This window comes from Marasmius oreades, chromosome 10 (genome assembly GCF_018924745.1).
Source record: "Marasmius oreades isolate 03SP1 chromosome 10, whole genome shotgun sequence".
Classification (NCBI taxonomy): domain Eukaryota; kingdom Fungi; phylum Basidiomycota; class Agaricomycetes; order Agaricales; family Marasmiaceae; genus Marasmius; species Marasmius oreades.
In genome coordinates, this window is record NC_057332.1 from 1195744 (window position 1) to 1209584 (window position 13841).

Here is a 13841-nt window from a genome sequence, read left to right on the forward strand (position 1 = left end):
AGAAAAGGAAAGTAGAAGAAGAACGAAGGAGCTGTGAGTTGAAGAAAATCGAAAGGTTGAACGGCTTTTATAGGCCTAGGATGGCTGCAGCAAGATCGAATGCACCAGTATCCTGCCAAGGAAGATTTCGATTCTGTCGATATTGACATTGACGTTTTCACGATGGGCGCACTTGACTACCACTTGCAACGTTTATGGATAGGACGTGTCTAGTGAAGACAGTTTGAAAGTTGAACAGCGGCAATCCGAATACACTGATCCAGAAAGAGCGCTTTCACAGCCTATCTCCCCTGCGACAAACCAGGAACATACTTTTTCGCTGCCCCGCTCTTGTGGAATTTCTAATATGTCAAACTAGCGTAAATCGTGGTACATGTCGTCGCGTTGGAAGCTGATGAAGTCGTACCTATCCTTGATGGGACGAATACAACCAAACTTCAAGTTAATCCAAAAGAGACTTGTACTGACAACCGATTCCTTATAGGCAATCGACGCCAATTTCAGACGCCTTCCAGGTCATCGCAGTTTGGAAACCACTCTAGACATAAACCACCTGGATAAGAGCTCCTTCGTCCAATTTCTTCATAGGCCGTGAGCATCAAAGTTTGTCATGTCATCGGATCAGGAGGGAGTCTGCCTTTTCGAAAAAACAACAGATCCGTGATCTGTTGTTATTTTACCGAATTGCAGTGATTTGTAATTTCCGTCGTATACCGAAGGGACGGGAGGAGCTGGCTATGTGCTGAAGCTTCAATGTGTTATTTTCCGTTGTTCCATCCTCTTTCTCCCTTGATATCACGTGAATGAAGTCGAAGGCAAAGAGAGTTTGAGTATGATGAGAGTGGTCCAGGGGATTGTTCTGATTTCTTGTGAGGGGATACAGGTATTGATGCTTTGGGCGGTAATCTTGCGATGTATCTTCAGGTAAAAACTTTCTATTTCCAGACGAAGTCCAACATAACGGAACGAGGAGATACCGCGTACTGGCGGTAGAATAAGGGAAAGCGACGGGCAAATACAAGATAGACAGGTTAACAGAAAGCAGTGTTGTCAAAGGTTCTGTCCATCAGATAGATACGGTGGAGATCGGAATAAACGACTTCAAGAGCCTGGTCTTGAAGGATTGTGCGGATAGAACTGGACACGGAAGTGTTTTCCAGTGTCTCTCGTTGATCGTCAACGTCGAATCAAAGCGAAGGTTTACGCCTAATTCGATAGACCAAGGGTGCATCCCCAAAGAGACTTTGAGCTGTTTTACGCTGTGGCTCGTACACCTCTAGTTCAACTGCCCGAGTACATCAATCGCCAAAATCAGTTTGGAGGCTGGAACACCGCGATGGTATCGAAGTGTACCATCTCCAACCAGTAGCAACAGAAGCCTCAGATAGATTGAGGTCGGGCTTGTAAAGCCATCAAGTCGTCTCCGTGGAAGGCGAAAATAGCCTGCAATATCCTCCAGTGGTAACACCTCGAATCGGAGGATAATAGGGAGCAGTGATGGTCCATCGCCTTCCTGAATGACCTGTTGCTTGTTTCTATGCTGAGGGCCTTGTGCTTATTGATGAACACTCGATTCCTACTTGAGCTCAGCATCAGGGACCAAGGATGATATATATGATAGTTCGAGTTGGTAACGGCCTCCGTGCGAAACCTTTTGCAAGAACATATTATGATCTAGTTAGGCGAGCTGAGGCTTTGCCATTCATCTCAACAGATGAGTCTGTAAATCCATGTTCAGGAACAAATATAACCTTGAACATCTGTAGCGTTCACATACCGTCAGGTTGAACTTGATGGGAGGACAGTAACATCATGGATTCAGACAGTTCGTAACGAAGCGTTCGAAAAAGTCGACCGTTTTGGGGAATTCCCAGTGAGGCGTCGTTATGGTGCATCCCTGCGGATGATGCTATCTGCTGTGGACTACGCTCAAGGAAGGAAGCATGAAAAACGATGCGAGATCCAGCTAAGAAGATCGATTGAAGACTGGTTAACATTGAGATTATTCCCGCTGTTTCAAATTTTGCAAGATTTTTCCGGAAGCACGTCCAATCCTACATACCGAAAGAAAGTGAAAACCAAACGAAAAGAGCCGGGGCAATGAATCACACTTACATAGTAAACACCAACATCATCCCAATCTGGTAGACCATTATATACCATCGTAAACTTTCCTCCAACTCCCTTTGTGAGCAGAGGTAACACAGAATAGTCTTGTTCAAGTAATTCATCCCCTGTCATTGACGGAACTACACCGATAGTTCGTTGTCGATCCTGAACGGAGACTTTCGCTCATGAGGAGGTAAAATTTATCCTGTTTAACGGGAGTTTTAGAGAGGGAAAACCTGCGCGCTGGCAAAAAGCTTTTCAGAGTAATTCGTAAGTCGTAGAGCGGCATAGTACTTGGTAACTTTTTTTCGCACGGGTGCGAAAGAAAAACGACGGAGGCAAAGGTCGTACGTGGGAAAATTAATGACTAATGATGGAAATCACCGCCTTTTTACTAAAAGAGGAGAGACGGCGGTAGACGGAGATCAATCGATCACCGGACACAACTGGCAACGGACCTCGGTAGCCAGAATTATAGCTCCTATTCGTCTGTACTCAAAAAGACCCGACGGTCTGAGGAAGGGTACGTAACTAATATTGAGTCCATAGAGATTGAAGTTGAAGCTCATGGGCTTGAGCCTCGTCAACTCGCCAATGCGGACGGTGCTTTGACCCTTGTTTACGAGTGTTGTATGCGCCCCTATAACATGATCCAATTCCAAGTCCTCTAGTTGCAAGCCAATCTCTAGAAGATACGGCAATTGCCATAATGCAGGCTATAAAACCCTGACCCATCCATATCTCATCTCTGTCCACATGTCGCCTCCAGTCATCGACGTTAGTCCTCTCTGCACCACCAAAGACCCTTCAAATCCATCCGTTCAGGCCGTCGCACAACAGCTGAGAGATGCGTTCTCTAGCTGGGGTTTGATCCAAATCACAGGCCATCAAATTCCGTCTTCCTTGCAACAAGATATCCATATCCTGCGCTGCTCGAAAACTTTCTTTGACCTCCCCGAACAAAAGAAATTGGCGATAGATGTTCGTACTGGAGGTCCTGCTTGGCGCGGCTATATGCCTTTTTCTGGCGAGAGTGTGTATTCCCCGCCTTCCTGGCATGTCAATGCGCGGTTCATTACAACTTGCTAAACGTTCAACGTTAGGCACCCATGGAGTAGTGGATCGCAAAGAAGGCGTGTATTTCGGTCCAGAACATCCTGCGACTCATGAACTGAATGGAATGCCCCTACATGGAGTCAACCAATTCCCCCCAGATGCCGATGTTCCTGGAATGCGCGACGCAGTTCTCAAATATATTGAACTGATTACCGAGCTAGGCAAGACTCTGACCATGGGTTTGTCCATGGCGCTAGCGCTCGATCCAAGATATATGAATGCGCATCTACTCGAGCCGGAACCAGTGGCTCTGTTCAGATTCTTCATGTACCCACCCAATGAAATCGGAGCCTCAGGTGGTAGTGGCATTGGAGAACACTCGGGTATGCACTTGCCAGCTGTTCAACCAGCTGTCCTGACAGTATCCCTCCAGACTTTGGCTACCTCACCATACTCGCTCAAGATTCCCCCGGGCTTCAAGTAAGCGACCCCTTGAATCTAGATCTTGCCTTGACCAGTCCTTAACAAAGCGGATTTCGTCCCGCCTCAGGTTAAGTCTCCCTCCGGCGATTGGGTCGATGTCCCCGTAATCCAAGACGCTCTCATCGTCAACGTCGGCGACATGTTTGACATGCTTACCGGCGGTCGTTTTGTCTCTCCAAGGCACCGCGCTCTTTCTCCACCTTTTGGGGGCCCCCACGTTACTCGTTTCCTTTCTTCTTCGACTTTTCTTGGAGTGCTGCCATGAAACCGCTTCCCATTCCAGAAGATCAGTATCCACTCACAGAGGCGAAGAAGGAAGGAGCGAAGGCGAGGTGGGCGCAGACGACATTCACGAATGTCGAAGGACATTGGTGGCAGTATCTGGCGAAGAAAGTTAAGAAGGTGTTTTTAACCCTCCCTTTGAGGCGTGTTCTTTTTATACTGATCGGGTCCTTGGGTTTGCCGGTAGGTTTTCCCTGACTTGAACCTTCCAGACTTTGAAGCGAACTCGAGTATTTCGACGAGGTTTAATGCGGTCGTACCTGTGCCTGTCGGGGCTTCCTAAGCTCTTTTTCTTGTCTGGTTTTGGTGCAGTTTAAGTTGCGAAGCTAGCCTAGTGAAGTGTCACAGTGTTGAAATGTTATCTTGCCAAACTTGAATTTGGACACTAGGCGGCTAAAACTTTTTTACGATTCCTTCTCACGTCCATGACATTGATAACATACTGAGCACGCCGATACAAACTGCCTTTAAGATGACGATAGAAGAAACCTCCCAGTCGTCCTCTGTCAATGCCCAAGATGCCTGTAAACTCCTAGACGAAATGTCCGAAAGCATGGCATCCACGCGAAAAGCCATACAATCCCTTCGTTCCAAGTAAGCTACCACCATTTCCACAACTGAAAAACTTGTTATCTCAATCCTTCCGACAGACTTTCAGAAAGTCTAGACACCAAAGACGGGATATCTCTTCTCTCATTAAAACATCACGTCCTCCTCTCGTATCTGCACTCCTTGGTTCTCCTCTCTTCTCGCCGAGTTTTTGGTGGTGAAGGTGAGGATGAAGAAAAAGGCAAAAACGGAATGCAAGAAAGATCACCGCCTTCTAAATCGTTTAGCGATCCTGAACGCGACCAGCGCGGTTCTGGGATGGGTGACATGGTGGATCAAATGATTGAGGGACGGTTGGTACTTGAGAAGATTAAAGCGTTGGAGGGGAGGATGAAATATCAGATTGAGAAGTTGGTTAGGATATCTCAGGAGAAGGGCTCAGAAGGGACGGACATTGTGAACGGTATGCTGGTTTTCTTATTCTCTCTTTTTTTTTTGCAGACAAATGCGCAGAAGAAGAATTATTTTTTTCATCCTAACTCGTTATTCTGTACTGAAATTTTACTCTTTACAGACCCACTAGCCTTCCGCCCGAACCCTCAAAACCTCACCACCAATGACGGTGATGACGACGACGACGATGAAGAGGAAAATCAAGACGCCTCAGCCTCCGAAACCGGCAAGGACAACGTCGCACCATCCGACGGTATCTACCGTCCCCCCAAAATCGCGCCCACACCATACCTCCCCCAATCCACCACAACCTCCAAATCCAAAAAGGAACGACGCACCGGACCCATCCCAACCTCCCTCACCACCCTCCTCCACGCCTCATTGGACGGTACAACCCCGCACGCCGAAAGCTCCTCTGGTCTCGGCGGTAACAACCCCTCATTCAACATGACATCTTCCCGAGCTAGATACCTCAAAGACCTTACTGAATTTGAAGAATCACAATTTGGACGTGTTATGATGGGTAAGAGGGAAGCGAATCGCCGAGCGAGGGATGAGAGGGATTTGGCTTTGGGTGGTGGGTTGGCTGGGGTTGGAGAGGATGGGAAAGGAGGGGGGAGGCGGAGGAGAGGTACGGCTGGTGGGTTTGAAGATGAGTTTGGGGATGTTTTGAGGGACGTTGGGAGGGCTTCCAGGCCGGGTGCGGGTGGTGGGGATGCTTATGAGGAGTTGAGGAGAAAGGGGAGGAAGGCTGGGGTGCTTGAGAGGAGTAGGGATGTGCACAGGAAGAGGAAGGTTACTGAGTTTGAAGATGGAGGAGCCGAGGCGGGAAAACGGAAGCGCAGTCGCTTCGAGTCCGAACGGAAGAATGTCAAGAACAAAGCGAGTCGGAGTGTATGATGTGCTTCCCGTAAGACTCACCCACTTATTTGGGAACTCCTTTGTTTCCTCCTGGTACAATGACAACGAAAGTCGGGCCTTTTTTAACTCAAGGGGGAAGTCTTTGTTCTTTTCTCGGACCGAGCGGGCTGTGATAAAATACTGCCGAATGTTGAACGTCGAACCTGTCAACTCCTGAGTTGTATATAGTGTGCATAGAGGGCATAGAACGTAGGTAAGGTCAAGAAGAGAGGGAAAGGAGTATATAGATATGCTACATGTCAATCAGTCAGTATACAGGATATAATGATACAGTAGTGAGCAAGATGCTGGATGGGGTATGATGAGTTCGTGTGCGTGCATGAACAAAACAAGAAATGTGTTCAGAGACCAGGGGCGAAGTCCCCGATATTGATCAAGAAAAGCGAAAGTAAGCTAAAGGCAGGGATAGAGAGAAACGGTGAGAAAATCGTGAGAAAAATCAATCTAAAAGAAAATCCCAATCTATCGTAGTCTCCGGTGCCTTCTTCGAACAGCCAAAGAACCGCTTCAACGTCTCCTTCTGAAGACATTCAGGGGAGCCAGTTTGGACGTCCCACATACGAAAGGTGACATGTCCTTGGGTTTCAACAACGACAAGGTCTTCATTCTTGTCTTGGTGAACGACACCGTTAAAACGAACGTTTTGCATAACTCGGTTCACGAATCCGGCAGAGAAAGTTGCTTTTCCCGTGTGCTGAATACGGCCTCTGAAGTCCGAGGGAAGCCATATGGTGACGTCTGACTTTCTACTGCGGACTTCAAGGAAAAATCGGGAGCAGGGAACATTACGGCACTGTAAAAAACGAGATGGTCAGGACTGACTTTGACGAGGAAGTAAAGTAAACGACTGACCAGTTTAAGTTTCACTGGAGCGTCATCACAACCAACAAACATATTCATTCTATGATCAATAGGTTGGTATCTTGCACGATAGTGGGGTAGGATCAACAATAAGTCGACCTGTCTCCGCATCGCGTTGAGGAAGAAATCCCAGTTGGAATCGCCTCGATATTTAACTTTATGAGAGCCCGTAGAGGGTGCATTGAGAGGTGATTTTTCGTGGTCATAGCTAGATGTGGAGCACTAAAGAACAGTTAGAAACACGTTTCTGAGGATGAGTAGCGAGACACTGACGAGAGAATGTTCAGACATTACAAAGAGTGAATAAAGGAAGGAGGTTTGGGGGGATTGGGAAACACGGGGCGTTGAAATATTTTATTGTTCTATTTTATAAAGCGGTTGCGGTCGTGATCATTGTCCTCGTTTTAGTTACAAGGGTAACCGGTTTAGGCCCCTGGGAAACTGATCGTCCGCGTGGCCCGCGTGAGGCCGCGTGAGCCCCGCCGCATACCATTGTCCCTATTATCACAAGAACAACGTTCAGTCCATATTCAGCCGTACAATTGTCTCAAGACAATAAGGACGTACACGACTGAGGCACGTATATATGGTGCGTTATTCATGGCAACAATAATAATAAGACCTCCTATGACTTCCTGGAGCCAAAAACACTGGTACGACACTAATGCGAACAAAGAGGTTGACATAAAAAGAAGTGGCCTCCTGTCCAGGAGAAACGGAAACACGGAAACACCGCGTTCAGAACTGATAAATTGCCGGAATATTCAAAGCGTAGCATCCGTGTGACCCGATCGAGAACAACAATTAAGAGTACTGGACTTGTCATGATTAAGGTCACGGCCGTTCTTAGTCCAAAACGACAATGCAACGCGCACAGAAGGTGCGGCGAAAACAATGGCCACTGAATACACCCGAGGATGAGTACTTGAGCAGAAGAATAAGGTCGCAGCGAACCGAAACCTGCATCCACCACCTGCAGTGTCTGTAGTTTAGGCCTCAATCGCCATCAACAACAATGATATCATGATGAGTAGCCACAGATGGGTCGTCTTTTTCTACGACTCCGCCATTGCTGGATATAGAGGATTCAGGCTTTTTGGGCCTAGCCGCAGCAACGAGCTTTGCAAACTCAGACCGGTTCTGCCGCTATATCGACCTCTCCGATGAGAACTACATCACCGTAGAAGGACAAATGGAGCCTGACCTCGTACGTTGCAGGATCTCCAATATCACGCTTCGACTTGCCCTTTTGCTGTGCCTCCCACTGTTGAAGATCCCGTCTCAAAGCGTCAACGTGTTTACGGAGTGTCTCTGATTTATCCAAGTTCGCGTTGTATAGGATAACCCATCTGATATTGATTCTTCAGAACATCAATCACACATGGAAGTGAAGACGACCCACTGCTGATGACGCGCTATGAGGGTATTTCGGTCTCCATAGGCGGGTAGATCATATTCCTGCAGCAGCTCCCGAATAGCTTTATCCTTCAGGACGCCATACGACTTCTTTGGCAACGGATCGTCGTCTTCTGTGTCGTGGCTCGACCTGTAAAAAAGTGATACCTGAGCTAGGATGAACGGGTATCACGGGCATCACTCTCACCGCTCTTTTCCCTTCGTCTTCCCTTTGTTGCCTTGACTCTTCGGCCCTAGGATATTCTGCCATTGTGCCCTGGTCTTCCTTGGCGACGGTGACACCAGTGGATCTCTACAGGACCGATCTAGGTGCGCATTGATTTCCTCAAGTTTCACCTTCTTTCCGCACGACGGGCACGAGACGGACTCGTCGACTACGGTGAGTAGACGGATATTTGAGATGGAGCCAAGTTTCAGGATGAGTGAAACGTGGCATATAAACGTACGTGGTGTATCATCTTGATGAACACGAGAACACGAAGCCGACGGTTCAGACTCTGAATCGTTTGGAGAAAGCTTTCTCTTCTTGTTCGGGGGTTCGGCAGCCGCAGCTTCATTTTTCGCTATAAGATCGAGAACGAATGGCCTTTTGCCCCGGTAGATTTAGCCACCCAGTTTGACCGTGTGGATGTAAACACTAATACACACCTTGAGAGTTTCCAAGCAGATACTGCTTCCTCCATTGCACAGTTCACCCTTAAATGACCTTCATTGACGTCTGACTTTCGACAGGTTGGACACGACTGTTTTTCGTTGAGTGTTTGTCGGATACACTTACTCCAGGAACAACTTAGCTTGAATCCGGATATCGCGAAAGAAAGAACTGCACATACAAGGGAGCAAAAACAGTGACCACACAAGAGGGTAACAGGGCCGTCGAAGAGCTCGCCGCAAATAGGACATCGCAATGCAGAATCTAGGGAACGGAGACCAGGGGCTTTTGAGGGATCTGGAAAGTCAACGGGGTCCGGAATGTCGAGCGAGAGATTTGTCTTTGCATTGTTGGAAATCATGAGACGGGAGGAGAAAACGAGTCAACTTGGCATTGACACGGAGTGTCACAACGCACATGATACATCGTGACATGACGATTTATGTCAGTGCGGCCGCCGGTCCATACCATCATGATCCAACTGTGCTATAACTCGGTCAAAAGCATTGCTATTGAAAGGTCAAAACTCTCAGTGCTTATTGTGAGGTGTCAGGTCGGTTACTACATGTTTATCCGGGTTTTAAGCGTCGTTGCTGGCTTTGGCACTCGAATTGAAGTTGAGGGACGACGAGGACCCTCCGCTCTGATAATACTTTCAATTCGCTGATCAACCTTTCAACAGACTACTTACAGCGTTGCAAAACTCTACCAAGGTGTCTTTGCTTGCTGAGTGGGGCCAAGAATTGATATTGATAAACTCCGAGAAGTGTTCCGACAGTTAAATACGGCCACGCGCTATTTTTCCTTTCACTTCCAGCCTGAGTAACGGGGATCTCCGCTACTCAGGCTTGTTTCTCGGTGATGCAGAACCACTGTTCCTCCGTCCTACCAACGTTCTATTTTGATTCAATCCAACATCCATGACATCAGATTCTCGGTTGACATGCACGCCAGAATCAGAAGGTCGTGCCAACTGGCCAGTATACGCGTATCACTAGTCTGCATGACCTCCATGCCCGTTGTTCTTCCGAGCTTTTTCACTCTCGACGGCGGCCGGTATTCGTTCGAAGCTCATATATGAAGCTCGAAGGAGTTTCTTAGTCCTCGAAGGAGAGCCCTCGCAAAAGCAATTTAGCATGCTTCATTTGATCTCGTTCGTACTTGTCGCCATCGTTGCACGGACGGCTTTGGCTGTTCCTGTCTGGGGCCAGGTGAGTTTTTCTTTTTCTTTCGGCTGAACTTCGAACTCATAAACGCTTTCAGTGTAAGTATCTTGGGTCTATCCGTTCGTGACCTGTTTTTCATGTCTTGTACAGGTGGTGGAATAGGCTGGACTGGCGGAGTGAGTGCCCTTGATAACAAAACGACCACCAAACCACCAACATTGACGTACTATCTTCCTTATAGACTACTTGTGAGTGTCACCCAACTCGTCCAATGATCGTACTCACTACCGACTTGAAGGCGATTCCGGAACAACATGTACTACAATAAACGCTTACTACTTCCAATGTCTACCTGGGGGTTCTGGATCTACGACGATCCCATCTAATCCTACATCAACTACCACCTCGGGCTCCACCTCAACTGCTGGTGGCACCTTGAACAGCAAGTTTGTTTCTCATGGGAAGAAATTCTTTGTAGGTTCTTTTTTCGTAAATATCCGCAAACTGGTTTAACCAGAAATTGTCTCAAGGCCTCGGCCGCAGATTCCGGCACCCTCAACATCGCTAGTTTGTGTCTTCAACTCGAGTAAACTCAAGTTGTTTATTCCACTTTCGCAGAGAATGCTGCCCTTCTACAATCCCAGTTTGGCGGCGTCACGCCCGAAAACTCTATGAAGGTATGAATTTTTTGTCAGACTGATATAGACTTATTGACGCGTGGCGACAGTGGGATGCCACCGAACGTATGGCCATCCTCTCAATATGAAAATTTGGCAAACTTTGACCCCCCCCCCCCTTTTTTTTTTCCTTCCAAAGCCAACAGAGGGCAATTCAACTTCGGTGGTTCCGACGCACTCGTCAACTGGGCCGTCTCGAACAACAAGCTTATTCGTGGACACACACTTGGTTCGAATGATCTTTTGTTTCATGATCTCCTCTTTCCTCACGACCTTCACCAGTCTGGCACTCTCAGCTCCCCTCATGGGTTAGTGCCATCAAGGACAGTGCCACTCTGGTGCGTTAGCCGCCATAGTCACATCGACTTAAGGACCCGTTTGATATCTCCTCAGACATCGGTCATTCAAACCCATATCTCCAATGTTGCAGGTCGTTACAAGGGTAAATTATATGGTGCGTGCTTCGAAAGACTGATTTTTTCTCTCGCAATAAACTAACTTTATCCTACCATTAAGCTGTAAGTTCTTTCCAACTCATTAAGTTCGATTGGAAGTTGAGGTAGATCATGGGTATTAGTGGGATGTCTGCAAGTAAGTTTAGGTCTTCCTCGTTGCCATACATTTACTCAGTGGTTATCGCCCTAAATTTAGTGAAATCTTCAACGAGGACGGCTCTCTCCGCAGCAGTGTCTTTTCGCAAGTTCTTGGCCAAGTCAGTTGAAGGATGCCTCCTTACCTTTGCTGCTTCCCTTCTGATAGCCTTCGCTTTCGACACATGCTATCTAGGACTTCGTGAGGATTGCTTTCCAGGCAGCCAGAGCAGCTGACCCGACCGCCAAGCTGTACATCAACGATTATAACCTTGATTCCAACAACGCAAAGGTACAGGGTAAGTGGCACAAGCTTATCTACCACACACCGGACGACGGTGAATAGTTCGACGTTTGTACTCACCCTCCTCTATCGCAGGACTGGTCCGACTTGTCAACTCGGTCAACTCTGGCGGCAAGCTTATTGACGGTATTGGCACTCAGTCGCATCTCGGCGTAGGTCTCTCTCATAAATCCATAATAAACACAAGTGACCGACCGTTCTCCCCCCCTGTTCGATTCTAGGCTGGTGGCGCTGGCGGAGTACAAGCTGCACTCACTGCGCTCGCCGCCACTGGATGTGAAATTGCCATGACAGAACTGGACATCGCTGGTGCCGCGCCGAACGACTACACTACCGTCGTAAAAGCATGTCTCAACACACCGAATTGTGTGTCCATCACGACTTGGGGTGTGTCTGACGCGAACTCATGGAGAGCGAGTTCGACCCCATTGCTTTACGACACCAACTACAACCCCAAACCAGCTTACACGGCGGTATTGAACGCCATGTAGATAGTCAAAGCATTATGTATATTATAGGTCAAGGGAATGTTCGATAACAAGATGTCACTTATTCGTGAATTAGGTTCCGCAACTCATGTTGTGAAGCGCTGGAAAGTTAAAGCTTGTTCGATATGGTTTGGCGTTGTGATTACTTCTATATTCGTTTGTCTCTGCGCCGTGAGCTGCTGGGTATCTTGATTAGCTCAACTGCTAAAGTCAGGTGCAGACTTCACGAAAGTCCTTCCGCCTGCTCCACCTGCTAAACCTTCTGTTATCTCTGTCGGCACGCCGGGCAGAGTCCTGTGGTTTGAGCTTATTCGGCGTTCATCAAGTCATCTGGGTGAGATGGACCCTGCCGAACGGCGAAATGTGCTCATCTGTCGGCTTTAAAGACTTACGGGCCAGAAGCTGCCTGGAATTACTGTAAAACTTTCAAGTTAGGTTTATGAATCATAATGAAGTAGAGTCCATGATGTCAAGAGCAACGTAAGAGCATGGAAGCGAGACCTATAAAAACGGGAGCGTACCATCCAAATTTTCCAACTCAGAAATTGCACCTGAATACGAATTACTCACAACTTATCGTCAACATGCAGAGTGTTGGTAGTTCTCCCCTCATTGCAAAACCGAGAGGCTTACGCTTGTATTTCCTTAGGTCACAACCATCCCCATTAATCAGGCCTGCGGAAGCTCTGCCTGCAACTGCAACAAGGAGTGAGTGCCGATACGCGCTGCGTAACTGCGACACTAACGACGGCCCTCGTCAGGTGTTCCTGTAAGGAAGGAGACTGCAAATGCGGCTCCAAGTAATCCTCGCCGTTCCCGTTCCTCTCACCGCCACCACATCGAACGAAACGAACAAAGTATTAACCCTGTACATGTATTCTGTGGAACACATATAGGAATGAAGCCTGCCATTGTGTTTATTATCTGCAGCTGAATACAAGCTTAAGCCTGAGAGTAAATGATTGACTTTGGGCCTGTCCCAATCACGTCGGTTCGGGTACAGTAGTCGCAATGAAGAATGAAGTAGCCCTTGTCTCCTTAGAACCCTCGAGGTCGGGTGCACTGGTACAAACCCATAGGATACAGCTTGCGGTGGCTGAACTAAGAAGTATCAAGACAGTCCTCCAGGGTTTTCACCAGAGCTAGATTTTCAAGAGCTGCTGCAACCCTCTCTTTGTCGTTGAGCTGTTTATTGACTGCGTGGTATGAGCTTACGTCACCTCGAGACACTACCATGTGTCGTACCTGCATGCTCGCTTTGATGAGACCCAGGTTGGACGAATATATCGACCTTGAACCGATTGGGTAGACTTCGTAACAGTCGAACACGGATAGAGAGGCCTTTATACATCAACGATGAAATTAAGCAGGTCTAAAGTGATAGATGAATCAGATACGCACCGATAAGAGTCGACATACCACAATGAGGAACTGTTGGAGTGAATTCTATGGTAACAAAATTACCAGCAATTCGACATTGAGGTGCAGATACAACGCGGAGCTCCTCGAGATTCACTCCAGGATGCTCAGGGTCTTTTATATACCGTATGAGGTCTATTGAGAGATAAGGTATGGACAATAGCGAAGGGGAAAGGGCGAAAACAAACAAACCGAATATTTCGTCCCTGTCTATCGGATCGACTTCATCGTCGTCGAACACGATACCGTTATGTCGGCCATCGTCTTCTTCCAACCACAAGGAGTTCGGATCGGTGGTATACTGATCCGACGAAGGTTTTCCAGAGGTGCGAAAGACTGTGGGGTTGGGGTTGAATATCTCTCCAGGCATTGTCGCAGAGAGAAGCTGAGTAACTCAATCAGAAGTCACACTTTT

The 13841-nt window shown here is 47.7% G+C and overlaps 7 protein-coding genes across 7 annotated transcripts; 3 read left to right on the forward strand and 4 right to left on the reverse strand.

The window, feature by feature from the left end:
- Positions 1–1667: 1667 nt before the first annotated feature.
- Positions 1668–2241, reverse strand: E1B28_002453 (uncharacterized protein; the record flags this gene model as incomplete). Its single annotated transcript, XM_043159371.1, has 3 exons — positions 1668–1720; positions 1778–2054; positions 2116–2241. 3 exons carry the CDS (start codon positions 2239–2241, stop codon positions 1668–1670), a joined length of 456 nt encoding a protein of 151 aa, XP_043002971.1.
- A 596-nt stretch (positions 2242–2837) lies between these two features.
- E1B28_002454 (uncharacterized protein) lies at positions 2838–4236 on the forward strand. The gene is made up of 4 exons (XM_043159372.1): positions 2838–3142; positions 3213–3548; positions 3599–3645; positions 3716–4236. The coding sequence occupies exons 1-4, from the start codon at positions 2866–2868 to the stop codon at positions 3911–3913; spliced, it is 858 nt and encodes a 285-aa protein (XP_043002972.1). The 5' UTR covers positions 2838–2865; the 3' UTR covers positions 3914–4236.
- A 104-nt stretch (positions 4237–4340) lies between these two features.
- Positions 4341–5832, forward strand: E1B28_002455 (uncharacterized protein; the record flags this gene model as incomplete). The annotated part of the gene is made up of 3 exons (XM_043159373.1): positions 4341–4524; positions 4581–4942; positions 5054–5832. The coding sequence occupies exons 1-3, from the start codon at positions 4403–4405 to the stop codon at positions 5830–5832; spliced, it is 1263 nt and encodes a 420-aa protein (XP_043002973.1). The 5' UTR covers positions 4341–4402.
- Positions 5833–6292: 460 nt separating this feature from the next.
- Positions 6293–7005, reverse strand: E1B28_002456 (uncharacterized protein; the record flags this gene model as incomplete). The annotated part of the gene is made up of 3 exons (XM_043159374.1): positions 6293–6646; positions 6706–6936; positions 6988–7005. The coding sequence occupies 3 exons, from the start codon at positions 7003–7005 to the stop codon at positions 6293–6295; spliced, it is 603 nt and encodes a 200-aa protein (XP_043002974.1).
- A 705-nt stretch (positions 7006–7710) lies between these two features.
- E1B28_002457 (uncharacterized protein) lies at positions 7711–8813 on the reverse strand (the record flags this gene model as incomplete). Its single annotated transcript, XM_043159375.1, has 6 exons — positions 7711–7860; positions 7919–8063; positions 8117–8260; positions 8318–8504; positions 8577–8716; positions 8779–8813. 6 exons carry the CDS (start codon positions 8811–8813, stop codon positions 7711–7713), a joined length of 801 nt encoding a protein of 266 aa, XP_043002975.1.
- Positions 8814–10085: 1272 nt separating this feature from the next.
- Positions 10086–12037, forward strand: E1B28_002458 (uncharacterized protein; the record flags this gene model as incomplete). The annotated part of the gene is made up of 14 exons (XM_043159376.1): positions 10086–10124; positions 10190–10196; positions 10247–10422; positions 10479–10515; positions 10567–10625; positions 10676–10691; positions 10765–10854; positions 10908–10963; positions 11019–11079; positions 11142–11184; positions 11256–11337; positions 11412–11514; positions 11595–11671; positions 11741–12037. 14 exons carry the CDS (start codon positions 10086–10088, stop codon positions 12008–12010), a joined length of 1116 nt encoding a protein of 371 aa, XP_043002976.1. The 3' UTR covers positions 12011–12037.
- An 868-nt stretch (positions 12038–12905) lies between these two features.
- On the reverse strand, positions 12906–13814 carry CIAO2B (Cytosolic iron-sulfur assembly component 2B). The gene is made up of 4 exons (XM_043159377.1): positions 13619–13814; positions 13409–13561; positions 13253–13348; positions 12906–13203 (listed from the first exon to the last, which is right to left on the reverse strand). The coding sequence occupies exons 1-4, from the start codon at positions 13794–13796 to the stop codon at positions 13109–13111; spliced, it is 522 nt and encodes a 173-aa protein (XP_043002977.1). The 5' UTR covers positions 13797–13814; the 3' UTR covers positions 12906–13108.
- Positions 13815–13841: the final 27 nt, after the last annotated feature.